The 13,323-nt window shown below is 54.8% G+C and overlaps 5 protein-coding genes across 5 annotated transcripts; 3 read left to right on the forward strand and 2 right to left on the reverse strand.

Annotated features, from left to right (window-relative positions):
* Positions 1-23: 23 nt before the first annotated feature.
* On the reverse strand, positions 24-3,375 carry SODALDRAFT_75650 (thermostable beta-glucosidase B). Its single transcript, XM_028615652.1, has 7 exons — positions 3,011-3,375; positions 2,820-2,945; positions 2,462-2,720; positions 2,167-2,386; positions 792-2,091; positions 207-697; positions 24-146 (listed from the first exon to the last, which is right to left on the reverse strand). Exons 1-7 carry the CDS (start codon positions 3,209-3,211, stop codon positions 98-100), a joined length of 2,646 nt encoding a protein of 881 aa, XP_028462792.1. The 5' UTR covers positions 3,212-3,375; the 3' UTR covers positions 24-97.
* Positions 3,376-4,622: 1,247 nt separating this feature from the next.
* SODALDRAFT_329197 (hypothetical protein) lies at positions 4,623-5,702 on the forward strand. The gene has a single exon (XM_028610871.1). The coding sequence runs from the start codon at positions 5,066-5,068 to the stop codon at positions 5,345-5,347; it is 282 nt and encodes a 93-aa protein (XP_028462793.1). The 5' UTR covers positions 4,623-5,065; the 3' UTR covers positions 5,348-5,702.
* Positions 5,398-7,533, reverse strand: SODALDRAFT_363685 (hypothetical protein; the record flags this gene model as incomplete). Its single annotated transcript, XM_028614579.1, has 8 exons — positions 5,398-5,702; positions 5,876-6,138; positions 6,225-6,446; positions 6,778-6,835; positions 7,009-7,030; positions 7,172-7,195; positions 7,242-7,271; positions 7,360-7,533. 8 exons carry the CDS (start codon positions 7,531-7,533, stop codon positions 5,398-5,400), a joined length of 1,098 nt encoding a protein of 365 aa, XP_028462794.1.
* Positions 7,534-7,860: 327 nt separating this feature from the next.
* On the forward strand, positions 7,861-9,886 carry SODALDRAFT_75759 (hypothetical protein). The gene is made up of 3 exons (XM_028615654.1): positions 7,861-8,120; positions 8,183-8,351; positions 9,161-9,886. Exons 1-3 carry the CDS (start codon positions 8,088-8,090, stop codon positions 9,628-9,630), a joined length of 672 nt encoding a protein of 223 aa, XP_028462795.1. The 5' UTR covers positions 7,861-8,087; the 3' UTR covers positions 9,631-9,886.
* Positions 9,887-11,282: 1,396 nt separating this feature from the next.
* Positions 11,283-13,140, forward strand: SODALDRAFT_337651 (cobalt uptake protein COT1; the record flags this gene model as incomplete). Its single annotated transcript, XM_028612712.1, has 3 exons — positions 11,283-11,408; positions 11,498-11,581; positions 11,659-13,140. 3 exons carry the CDS (start codon positions 11,283-11,285, stop codon positions 13,138-13,140), a joined length of 1,692 nt encoding a protein of 563 aa, XP_028462796.1.
* Positions 13,141-13,323: the final 183 nt, after the last annotated feature.

The raw sequence follows: 13,323 nt of genomic DNA on the forward strand, positions 1-13,323 counted from the left end.
AGAAAAAAAGAGAAAAGAATAGAGCGTGGTATATACGAGGAAGAGAGAGAGAGAGAGAGAGAGAGAGAGGTAAAATAGACAGGAGAAGATGGCTGGTTTAGAAGACCCATGTAAAGGACTCCTTAACCTCAAAGGGGATGCTGTGTCTATCTCTTTGTTAGCCGGAAAGGACCGGTATAGCAGAGTGGCTGTTGGACAAGACTCACTTGATATCGGCAGAAGAAGCACCGATCATGACCCTAAAGGTTCCTTCCTCGGCAATCCAGCTGGATAGCGCCGTGTCGTAGTACCCAACCGCATACTTGTCGAGGCTGACGCGCAGGTGGACCGTCTCGCCAGGCTCGAGGTAGACCTTCTCGAACGCCACGAGCTCCTTTTCCGGCCGGGCCAGCCTGGACTTGTCGTCCCGGACGTAGATCTGCGCCGTCTCCGAACCCGCCACCGGCCCGATGTTGCTGACGGCGAAGATGAGCTCGATCGTGCCCTCGGCGGTCAGCTGCTTCTTGTCGATCGACGGCCGGCCGTACTCGAAGCTCGTGTACGAGAGGCCGTGCCCGAAGGGGAAGAGCGGTTCGATGTGGACGCGCTCGAAGTAGCGGTAGCCGATGTACACGCCCTCGCCGTAGTTGACCTTTAGGTTCTCGCCGCCCCAGTTGTTGTAGGCCGGCGTGTCCTCGATGCGCTTCGGGAATGTCGACTGGAACATCATGTTAGTCAAGTGCTGTTATCTTCTAGGGGAGAGGAGAGGGAGGTTCATCTCTCTCTCTTTCTCTCTCTCGAGGAAAACATACGGGAAGCTTTCCGCTCGGGTTCTTCAAGCCAAACAGAACATCGGCCAACGCATTTCCCGCCTCCTGGCCCTGGTACCAGCCCTGAATGATCGCAGGGACACGGTCTGCCCAGGGCATGGTGACGGGCGTACCCGACTGGTTGATCACCACGGTGCGCGGGTTGGCCCTCACGACAGCTTCGATCAGCCTGTCCTGGCTGCCGTCGGACGGCAGGTCCATCGTCTGCCTATCGTACCCCTCGGATTCCCACTCGGCGTCCAGTCCGACAATGACGACAGCCACGTCGGCGGCCCTGGCCGTCTCGACGGCCTCCTCCAAAAAGTCGACCTGGTCCTCCTCCTTGAAGCCGATGCGGCAGCCGCCGTACTTGTGCGTGATGCCGAACTGCTTCTGCTTGGCGACGGGCCGGAGCTCGTTGGTCATCTCGACTCGGAGCTCGACCGGCTTGCCGGCCTCCATCTCGACGTCGATGAGCTGGTCGATCGAGCCGTCGAACATGGCCTCGCCCTCCTCGGTCCAGTCCCAGAGGTCCAGCGCCAGCTTGCCGTTCACGTAGAGCTTGCCCGGCCCGACGCTCATGAAGCTGATGGTGTGCTTGCCGCTGCTCGTGGGCGTGAGGTACGTGGTCGCGGTCGCCGACCACTCGAGCCCGACCTCGCTCAGAGGCGCCGAGTCCCAGAGGAAGAGGTCCGTGTTCGTCCTCCTCTGCACGACCACCGGTTCGCCCTGGAACTTGTCCCCCTTGTACCAGTCGATGCTGACGCCCGGCTTGCCCGACTTCTCGGTGCAGTAGCGGGACGCGACGGGGAGCCACTTGTGGATGTGGCACCCTTGCGCGAAGCTCACCTCGGCGTCGGACGCGGCCCGGATGCTGTCGAGGGGAATCGTGTTGTAGTACGGGTTGAGACTGGCACTGCCGCCGCCGCCGGCGATCGCTCGGTTCGCGTTGGGTCCGATCACGGCGACCTTGGTCTTGCGGTCCAGGGGGAGGACGGCCCCCTCGTTCTTCAGAAGGGTCAGGCCTTCCACGCCGGCCTCCCGGATGAGGGCCCTCGTCTCCTCCCGGTTGTCCTCCCGCTCGGGCTGTTCCGGGGACATGTCGTCACCCTTGAGACGCTCCACCAGTGTCAGGACGTTCTCGGCGGCTTGGTCGATGCTTTCCTCGGTGATCTTCCCCTCTTTCAGGGCCTCGACGACTTTCTCGAACCGCCACTTGGGTGAGTAGGGGAATTCGATGTCGCACCCAGTGACGATGGACTCGATGGTGGAATTGATGCCGCCCCAATCCGAAATAACCGTGCTGTTGATTTGCGTCAATGATGACTCTTGGGCCTTTACTTTACTTACCTCTTGGTCACAGTAGCCAGAAACGTACCCATCGTAGCGCCATTCTCCTCGGAGAATCGTCCTAAGCGTGAGCTGGTTCATGTCGGCATGGACGCCGTTGATGAGATTGTACGACGTCATGAGAGCCCAGGGATTGGCCTCCCGAACAGCAATCTCAAAGGGGCGGAGGTAGATCTCTCGTAGCGGCCGTTCCTGGATAAGCGAGTCGATGGTGAGCCGGTTCGTCTCCTGCTCATTGCCGGCAAAGTCTACCTCCCGAGTCGTCAGTACACAGGGCTCCCGGCAGCAGCAACAAGGGGGGGGTGGTCCGGGGGGCCATGTACGCTTGATGGCGGCAGCTACGCCGTTCTCCTGAAGACCCCGAATATACTGGGCAGCCAGCTTTCCGGTCAGGAGAGGGTCCTCGGAGAAGGACTCGAAATTCCTTCCTCCGAGAGGGTGACGGTGCATGCAGACGGTCGGTGCCAGAAGTAGATTGGCTGATCTCGCTTTCGTTTCTTGGGCAAGGTGCTGGCCGACTTCATACAGCAACTTCTTGTTCCAGGTTGCCGCCAAAGAGACGCCGCAAGGGAATAGCGCCGCCTACATCGATATAGGTATAAGCCGGAAGCCCTTTCTTTTTTTTTCTTTTCTTTTTTCTTTTTGTTTTTGCATGAGTGGCGAACGAGAGACAGTGCTCACCTTGGTACCGCCGACGAAGATGCCACCGCGAGCACCATTGGGACCATCCGAAGTCTTTATGGAAGGAACGTTCTTAGATGGGATGGCTCGCGTCCTCCAAAAGTCCGCAGCAGTGAGCAACGAGACCTGGATGAAGGGTTAGTCCGAAACCAGCAAGAAGGCTTTGGCCAGAGGGGGGGCATTGTCAGTACTTTCTCTTCCAGCGTGAGCTGGGCGAGCTTTTTCCTTGCCGTAAGCCTCGTATCCTTCATGACTTGCTGGTATTTCTGCTGAGGGCTGCATGGCGGAGAGAACTCCGTGTTGGGAGTTGAATGAGACATGTCGCTCTCTTCTGCAGGCGATGGGTTGCGATCAAAATCAGCAACTTGAGGCGGAGAATCCGAATGGCTCATACTGAGTCTCCGTGACTTTTGCGTCTCGATGGGGAACGGGGGGTTCAAGGATCCCGAGTTATCTCTAGGGCGGTTGCTGTCTATGGGGGGAGGAGGGAATTGGACTAATTGGCCTCTGGAAGACAAACGGAGAGAACGGACGTCGTCGTCGTCTTCGTCGTCTTCGTTGTCGTTCGTCTCGTGGTTCAGCACTCAGCTATGTAAGTGTTATCGTCCGTCTTCTCGCGCCGGCATGCCAAGACACGACCCCTATGGTTTGATCTGGGAAAGGTAGGATAAAAGGAACGCTAGGGTCTGGAGGACTAAGACGGTGACGGGAACAAGTATTCTTATATGACAGCTGACGAGTTCAGGGACGGCGACGGAGCGCGAAGCCAAGGCTGCAGACGGTGACGCTTGACAAATGGGGGCAGATGAAATATACAGAAGAGGTAACGTCCTGACCTGAACTGGGAGACGGGAAGAGGAAGGGGGGGGGGGGGCAGAAGAACTGGGTCAACGGGGCCGACTGGGCAGGGAGACAGAAAACAAAACGGATGGGCCACGTTCTCTGAACGGAGCCGTCTCCATTTTATCAGGTTCGGTTCCGGGGTATTATCCCACAGGGGTAGTACGTTGTATGCAGTAATTACTTCGTATGAAGTTAAGGTAGTGTAGTGTAGGTAGGGTTGGGGGGGGGGTTGGGGGGGGCCAAGTAGAAAACGGAGGGCAAATGGATGGATGCATGGAGGGAATGATCTCCGGTCGGACCAAGACGTTTGGCCGCCCGCAGGATCCACCATCTTCTTTCTGACTTTTTCGTTCCATAGCAGATTAGAAGCCGGGAAGCCGCCGAAGACACTTTCGAAGCATTAGGTGGGGAATAAAGAGCTCAAGACGGGGGTCACTTGACTTGAGCGTTGCGGCACTGAACGGCCGTCCAGCGTCGTCACCCTTCTGGGCCATTTCGGATTTCGGTAGGGACGGACCGAGTGCGCGGAGGGTAGGTACACCGTATTATTCAGGGGAGGGAGCTCGCCAAAAGACGGTTGCATTAATCGGGTGCGTGCTGACACTTGTTATAAAAAGTAGTGCGTTGTAAGTTAATAGGGGAGTGGGGGAGGAAATGAATCGTTCGTATGTACCGTTGTACCGTCAACAAGTTTGCGACTCGAGGCGGCCTTAGGTCTTAGTGAGCGAATCTACACTTACTTTGTACTTTGTAATCCAGACGGTTATGCATTACACACGCCAGGGGAGTGTTTGTAAAGAATCCCCAACATCTTCGACGTCTTTTGCTTCTCGTCGAAGGTAATATGTAAGCGAACTGTTGTACCATGCTGATCTTGTCTAGGTATGTAGTGCGCCGCAGGTCTTTCTGCCCAGAAGACAAAACGGCAATTAGTGATGAATTGAATTGGTGTATGCTGAATGCTGATCGCTTTTGTTTGGACTTTTGCCGTCGTAATGGTTCCTGCAGGTGGAGAGCATCATATTGCCCAGAGCAGGGAAGTCGGGGTCGAGAGAAACAATGGCAAGCCATGAAACGACGATGCCCTTTTTGCCCTTTTTAGATGACAACGTAGAGGAGGCAACATCCAGGATCTTCCCCCCATCTTCATTTCTCGACCCCGCAAGCCTACTGTCTGTCGCCCGGGGTTTTTTCAACCAACCATGTGGGCCTGCTGCAGCTTCTCAGCCCTGGCCAGTCAGACGGGTCGAGGGCTTGATTCCGAGCTATCAGCGTTGAGCAAGTGTCTGTGAGCTGCGTGTGACAAGATCCCGGGCGCCCCGGCCCCATCGAAGTAGGTATCGTGGCATTGAAACTAAGCTGGGTCGGAAAGGGAAAAGAAAAAAGGAAAAGAAAAGAAAAAGATGGAAAGAAAAGCGTGCCTGTGGGTGACTGGCGCCAACTCAATAAGAAGTGTCCCCGTCCCCGAGTCCGATGTGAAATTTGACAGACTGGCGACTTTTGCCAACATTCTTTATCATGGTTTCATGGTTTCCTCGAGAACCCATGCGGCCGACTCCGAGTGGTTCGCTGTCTGTATCCGTACTTTTCGTATTAATTCTTATTGCTTTCCCTCCCGACAGCCCGACGACCGAGGCATCACAAAGAAAACCCTCAGGTCAGCGATCCCGACGGCCCTACGATAGCTGGAGCCGGTCATCTCTCAGCAGCAGCAGGAAACTTCATCTTTTCGGGGTCAGACGTGCCAACCCCGTATTGATTTTTGTGCCTCTCCTGTCCCGGAAGGGTCTCTGAAGTTGGTCTGGACTCTCTGCCCGTCATCTTTGGAACTGATGCCCTCATAGGGCAATTGTCTGCGATTGACGACCGAGGGAACCTGAGATGTACGGTCGGCGACGGACCTGGACCTAGCATCATCTGCCCAAGGCCGAATTCCGCACTTGCACACTTGCACTGCCTGCCCTTTGTTGGCTGGTTGAGTTTTTGGCCTGACCCCGGATAACGGTCCGCCGGGCCGGTAATCCGTTCTTCGAAGTTGTCCTATGAAGTCAGATTGGTTCGTCCCCAAGCCCCGGCTCTTAGCCTGGGGGTGGCGCGTGCATTCCACCCTTCTGGAAGGTCGGCACATGTATTCGTACGGAGTACGGAACGCGTTGTACTTCGCACCACTTCGAACGTACCTTAGTAATTACTATAAGGCGGAGTACGCCAACGCGAGGTGAGGCGAGGTTCGACGCGGCAAATCGGCCGGTCGTTCAATACCTGCCCCGTATTCGGAGTTTCTTCTCGGGCAACGGGACAGGATCCGGTGTAACAACGAGGACGCCGGTGGCCGAAGATCGCCTGCGGTGATACACTACCATCCCCTATCCGTTTCCCGTTATTGATCTTGATCTTGGTCCAGGTGAAGGATGTGGAAGGCTTGTGTGGGAGACGACGACCGTTGAAACTTAGAAGGCGATGAGGCAGGACAGGCCTGCAATGTACTTCGTGATAATTACCTAGATAGTGATTGCTGTTCGGCATTTCGCACTCCGTACCAATGGATTACGAAGTACATACCTTATAGCAACAGCATAAGATGGATTCATGGAACCAAATGGGGCTGGGACACCCTTGAGCCCCTCGAACTGAACTCCTTCGGGAATAGCGTATCCGCTTGATTGGGATGGCATGGCTGGCCAGCTAGGCAGCGGGCGTTGGGCGGCATGATAATTATTAGTGCGGATGAGCTCTTCGAGAGGCTCGGGGCTTCTGGCGATGTGGCTTGGGAGAATCTCCGACCTGAATTCGTCGAACAAGGGCCAAGGAAAGATACCTAAGGTAGGTAATATGAGGCGCGGGGGTTTACGAAAGAAGTTTGCAGAAACACTGAGACGCATGCATGGAAGCAGGACCGGATTTTAAGGCAGGGAAGGTATGGGGTATGAGCCCCATATACCTCAGGTACTTAATATAGGTCCCTAAGTATCCGTACCTGCCTTACTTCGGTGGGCAAAAACTCGGTCACGTTTGAGATTCTCACCGGTCTCGTCGACCTTGAAACGCGAATTATCTACCTAGGACAGTATTGGCCAGATACGTGACTTGCGGCAGGGTATACGTTGTAACTGACGCTGCTCTGCCAACGGGGGCAGCCGATTTAACGCGGCTGTGCCATTTTCGTAAAGTTCCTTGATTACATCACATCTCAGGGGTGGGACGATCTCCAAAGATAGGAAGGCTTAACCGGAATCCCTAAATGTACGAATATGTGATATATTCACACTGTATAATCGTTCGAACGTTAGCATTAAGGCTATAGGGAAATTTCAGTTGCCGTGTGAATACTGTGGTATCCGCGTACCAGAAAGCGAGTTGTCCGCCCACTCACCATGACTCGCAGGCAGGACACTACGGGGGGGGGGACGGAGCAGGCCACGCCGTCCTTTTATTAATGCATGCCGAAACGTCCCCTTCTTCACCGACACTTTATTATGCCCTATATCAGTCAGCACTACGGAGTGTACATAGGTGTACTCGGCAATTACTTTCTGTTTTGTCCATATCAGCCGGTTTGTTTTCCTTTTGGGTTCTGACATGAGCGTTTAGCTCTTGATATTGCTCCACCTGTTATGTCTTCACAAAGTACCTTACCTTTACGAAATGACTATGTGGTTATCGTGGTTGCTCGTCATCCACAGAGCCACGGACCTACTCGTTCCTCGTTTCCAAGTCGCGGTCGATCTTCCGGGGCGTTACACTTGTACGGAGTACACCAAGAGAAAGGAAGCGAGGATAACATGGAGTTGGAGTTGGAATTATCTTCGAAAAGGGTTCCTATCAAGGGCCCGTCGGACGCCCCGTGCCGCTCCGCGAACGTCTTCAACATGACTTGTTCACATTTATTAGGCATCCAAGTGTAAATAATCACATTATCTGCTTTAATACTTTTCATCCTAACTAAGGTACCTGCACACCCTGGCAAAAGAAACATCCGAGCACGACCAGCCAATGCATATTGCTTCCTACACGTACACCGGATTCCTTAGCTCGTCCATCGCGTCGGCATATTACCTTTACCTTGTACACCCCCGGGAGGCGACATCATTCGCCACAAATCTTCCTTCGCATGCGGACATCCAGAGGCACGACGCAATCTCGCATTTAATTCTCCGATCTTTCAATTTGAGCCCCAAACTTCTCCACCCACCCCGGACGAAGAACTGTTCTCCCTATTCGTTTCTTCGTACTTGTATTGCTTTCATTTTACTATCGATGTCTCTCCTCCGTCGTATCATTCTATGCCCCATCGGCCCTGATGGACCGTATCCCACGAACTGGCCGTCCCCGATACTTAGCTGATCCACGGAGAACTGCTTCTTTTTCCCGACGTGAGATACTACCTACATCTACATACGTCAGAGTCACCTTGACGGGCCCGGAATGCAGGGTCACCAGGAATATGAACTCGCCGAGGTCAGTCTCTTCTTTTATCTCCCCTCCCCTATCGTTTGACATGATTCTGATATTTCGGTCAGCTCGAGCCACGTGCGTCGGTCCATCGAGGCCCAGAGACGGATCGGCAATCTAGGCCGTCGGATGTCGCTTCCAGCTCCCGGTCGACCCGCTCGGGTTGGTCCCTACGGCGCTTCTGGACGGACCATGTAAATTGCGTCGTCAACATGGACAAAAGTCGTGATCACTTGGGTACGTGATGCATGCAAGACCTCTCATTCTGTTGCTTTTCTATGGTTGTTCCGGCGCCGTCAAATCTCTCTCTCTCTCTCTCTCTCTTTTTTTTTTTTTTTTTTTGTTCTTCTCGTCGAGATATGCCGTCTCCGCGGCGGTCTGGGAATCCAGACATATCAAGCACCACAGGTCTCTCTCATCAATGTCGTATTCCGGACACATGGGAGGATGCGGGATGGGCGGCAAAGGCCGCAAGCGCCTACCTACTTAACTCCGGCCCCTCTCCCCGGTTCACCTTCATATATTCTTATGCACGCACGAGAGCTTCTGTCCACTTGTCGTATATTCTCATGCGCTTCTCCCTATTTTTAGGCCAGTCGCCTCCTAGACCCCCGTCTCCCATCTTTATTCTCCTTCGATGCTTCTCCAGACGGATCTCGGGCTGTGCCGCCATGCGGTGGTTCTCCGCTGTCCAGGCCAGTCCGTCATATCACCGTCAGGGCGCGTGGGCTAGCTTCCTTCCAAATACACTCCGACCGAGTTACGATTCCCAGCGATACATTCTGTGATGCCTACGCGCTGTGCATCTGGCGATCACAATCATCTTGGGATATTGTATTACTGGCTCGTCCTCCTCGGGTCGTGTCTTTCTGCCCCTGCTGAGCCATGGCCAGTGTCGTTTCAGTCTTAGTTGGTTCGGAAGTGATGCGTGCGTTTCCGCTTGCATGTCAACAACAGCAGTCTCGGCCTTTTTCTTCTTCTTTTTTTTCTTCTTTTTTCTTTTTCCCCTCAGTGCAGCTGACGGGCGTCTCCTCCGTCGCGAGTAGCACTGGAACGGACATATCTCGCCTACCTCAGGACGGCTCTTATGTCAGCCATGACCGGGACTATTGTGGCCCAGCTCTTCGTCCTGCAGCAGCCGCCTTCTGGCTTTGGCTACGGGACAGTCGGAAGACCTCTGGCCAGCGTCTGCTACGGGTTTTCAATCTGCACCGTTCTTCTCGGGACATGTCGCGCATGGCGACATCAACACGCCATGATCGGTGGGAAGGCCCTCACCGGTGGGTTTGAGATTGTCGTATTGGCCATCGCGTCTCTGCTTGTGGGTTTTGCCGTTGGCCCCCCATTGACCCGCCCCTCGTCCAAAGGGACGAAAGCACACGCCGTTGCTCGGAAACTGACGCGGATCCGCTTAGATTGCGCTGGTCTTCTTTGGCTTCCTAGTCGGCATAGATGTCGTCGTAGGAAACAGCTCCAACGGCAGTACGCCATAACAATTATCGCGCCACTGGCATAGGCGGGGGACTAGGAGCTGCCAGTTGTAGCGCAAAGATACAAACTGGGCCATCATGCAGGCTAGGGGGCTAGATTCTACTTGTTGTTTGCCGCTGCAGCTGGCTTTATTTACAGAGTCAGGCCCCCGTGTTACTTCGTACGCTGTGGCGTATGCGCCAGCGTCCATACCCGTTGGACGTGCAGCACCCGAAACAGCAACTCTTGTCCGGGCCAGGAACGGTCTGCTGGCCAGCTCTTGACCTATCGATCGATACACTGCTCGTGCTGTATCACCAACATAGGCCACGCGATGATCCTTCTGAGGCCTTTGATTCATGCGGACCACGCTTGCACTACATGCTATTTCCTTTCCAGGTCGATATTGTCTACGAATGTATGTACGCCACCATGGACATACGGATAGTGAAAACAGCCAATAGCCAGTTGTAATTGGCCGCCTTGACGGAAGCACCATTTTGACTGGAGTAATTATTTAGACAAGCAGAAGGCTGAAAGAGGGACAATTTGTCTGCTCATATTCGCCATGTCATTTCGCACGTGCATCTCTCTACCTGGTTAGACATCAACCGTCCATTGCGTCCGTATAACGATGTAGTGTGACCCCAAACCCCCTCAGACCCCGCCCGACTCGTCTCGACGACGGCCAATTGACTGCCAATACAATGACCTAATGCCGTCCAACGGTATCCATGGTTCTTGCAAGCCATCCAGCAAGCCATCCGTCAAGCGTCCGTCAAGCATCCGTCAAACCATCCAGGCGGCTGCAGCCACCTTCCTTCGGATCAAGACGTTTTTGGCGGATGGCTTGCATGTTCCGGTATTGCCAATTTACAGCGGCTGCGGCAGTTCTTTGAACGTAGAAACGGAGAAAAATAAAGTCGACCTGCAAGGATGTTTTAAGAGTCAGTACAAACACAAATGGACAAGTCGACGGTTCGTGGAAAAAAGAAAAAATTGAAAAAATTGAAAAAAAGGGGCCTCATTTCGGATCGGCAATGAAATTCCCCGAGTCGGATCCGACCCATCCGCGGAACTGGATTGGGCTACCTGTTCGTACTTCCAAAGTATGGGGTACAGAAAAAAATCGATAAACCTCCTTTCTACCTATCCTCCCCCTATTTCATGGCGCCCTTATTGGCTAGTCCTTCTAATTAGTGTCTCTGACATAATCGAACGCTGCCATGAACCAATCAAATACCATGTAGTTGGCGGATGACAAAGGCAAACATGTGCTACAACATGTGCTACCTTCTCCGTACATCTAACTTGTACTTTGCACAATACTTGCATGACTTCCCCACTCACAGGCGTCATTCCGACGCCTCGCCTTCTCCAACTCGGGGCCCCGCCCCCATAGTCACCGCAGACCAGTGGCTACAAAATAATAATTTGCCCATGACAACTTCTTTCACCTTGGCTGGCACGTCCGACGAGACATAACATAACGCGAAGCCCAGGATCACCACACCCAGAAACATCGACGCCAAGCTGCTATAATACGGTCGACTACGACATTCAGCCCTATACATATTACACCTAATAGAACGAACCACTGGTTCGCCCGTCTTCGCTTCGAGCTCCTCGAGCTCCCTTCCCCCCAGTCCTCGGCCCGCGCTCATCGATTCGACGACCCTTTCCACGACCCTTTCCACTATGGCTTGGTCCAAGTCGACCCGGATCAGCGTTATGCTGGTCCTAGACATTGTCTTCTTTCTCCTCGAGCTGATTGTTGGCATGCTCGTCAAATCGCTTGCCCTTCTTGCTGATGCCTTTCACATGGTGAGTGGTGTCCAAAATCATGGCTCGCGCGATGATGCCCTGCCGGACAAAAAAATTGAGAAGCTGCTAATATAATCTCGGCTGGCCAGCTCAACGATATCATTTCGCTCTGCGTCGGGCTCTGGGCCGTTGCCGTGGCGAGCAAAGCCACGACCGACAAGTTCTCCTACGGGGTATGTGCAGATTCCCACGCCGTGACCCTCAGGAATATATCCCCGGGCCTTCTCTGACAGACAACAAATACATACAGTGGCTACGAGCCGAGATCCTCGGTGCATTCTTCAATGCCGTGTTCCTCATTGCGCTTTGCATCTCCATCATTCTAGAGGCCATCACGAGATTTTTCGATCCGCCCGACATTGATAACCCGAAGCTTATCCTCATTGTCGGTTCTGTCGGTCTTGCTTCCAATCTGGTTGGTTTCATAATCCTTGGTGGACATGGCCATGATCACGGACACGATGATCACGACCACGGCCACGACCATGAAGAGCATGGACAAGAAGAACACGACCACCCGCATTCTCACGACCACGCTGCTGAGGAGGGTCGTGCTACCTCGGTCCATCGGCACGCCGCCGGATATGAGGATGGAGGCTCGCCTGTAACCACGGTCGGAGGCCCTGCCACTCTGGAGCCGTCGACACCACCCCGGCGCATCCGCTTTAGCACGGAAGATACACCCAACAGCCGCGGCTCGGCTTCTTCGCGGGCACGGGACCGTTCCCGTCGCAGGGCCGCCAGCTTGCGACAGTCGCGTCTTCCGAGCATCGACGATATGAATTTCTACCCCTCGAGCTTCCGACAGGATATCATTGATGCCAGCCGGTCGAGGACGGCCGATGCCGAAGAAGCTGACGAGGACGTCGACGTGTCGGGTTCCCAGAACATGCGGGACAGCGAGCCGGCCGAGGATACCCCGCTCCTCAAGCCCGACGGCGAGGATGCCAGGTATCATCTACCTGCTATGGGACGTCCCAGGAGAGATTCGAGTGTGCACGGCGAGCATAACCACAGGAAGCCACGGGAAGGCAAGAAGAGCCTTGGGCACAGCCATGGCGACATGGGCCTGAACGGCCTGATTCTCCACGTCCTCGGCGACGCGCTTGGCAATGTCGGCGTCATCGCCACCGCCCTTATCATCTGGCTGACTGACTGGCCGGGCAAGATGTATGCCGACCCGGCCGTCTCGCTCTTCATCACCCTCATCATCCTGAAGTCGGCCGTCCCCCTGACGGTGGCCACGTCCAAGATCCTCCTCCAAGCCACCCCGGACCACATCGACCTGAACGAGATCCGCGAGGACATTCAGAATCTCCCCGGCGTCATGAGCTGCCACCACGTCCACGTCTGGCAACTCTCCGACACCAGGGTCGTCGCCTCGATGCACGTCCAGGTCAGCTTCCCCATCACCGCCGAGGGAGGGGAGAAGTACATGGAGCTCGCCAAGCGGGCGCGCCAGTGCCTCCACGCCTACGGCATCCACAGCGCCACCATCCAGCCCGAGTTCCGCCTCGATGACGAACAACACGCTTGCGTCGTCGACGAGGCTCCCGCTCCGGGGGACGACCCCGCCGCGTGGGACGCTGCCCGCAATAATTCCCTCTGTCTCCTCGAATGCGTGGACGAGTGCGTCGGGAAGGGCTGCTGTTCGACCGGCACTACCATTGCCGGGTCGAGCCCCCCTAGCCAGCCCAGCCATGGTCCGGACTCGCCGACACATTCACATTAGACGTTTGGATGGGTCCGCAAGATCGTCGCGACTGCTGCTAGAGGCTGGAATACTAGACGAGACGTAGTGGATAATGAGGAACCCGGAACGTCGACACACAGCCCTTGAATCGACGAAGATTTTTTTTTTGTCCTTTTCGAAGAAAATCGGACACAAATACATACATAGAGACAAAACGGGAGG

The sequence above is a fragment of the Sodiomyces alkalinus genome (assembly GCF_003711515.1).
Source record: "Sodiomyces alkalinus F11 unplaced genomic scaffold SODALscaffold_12, whole genome shotgun sequence".
Lineage (NCBI taxonomy): Eukaryota > Fungi > Ascomycota > Sordariomycetes > Glomerellales > Plectosphaerellaceae > Sodiomyces > Sodiomyces alkalinus.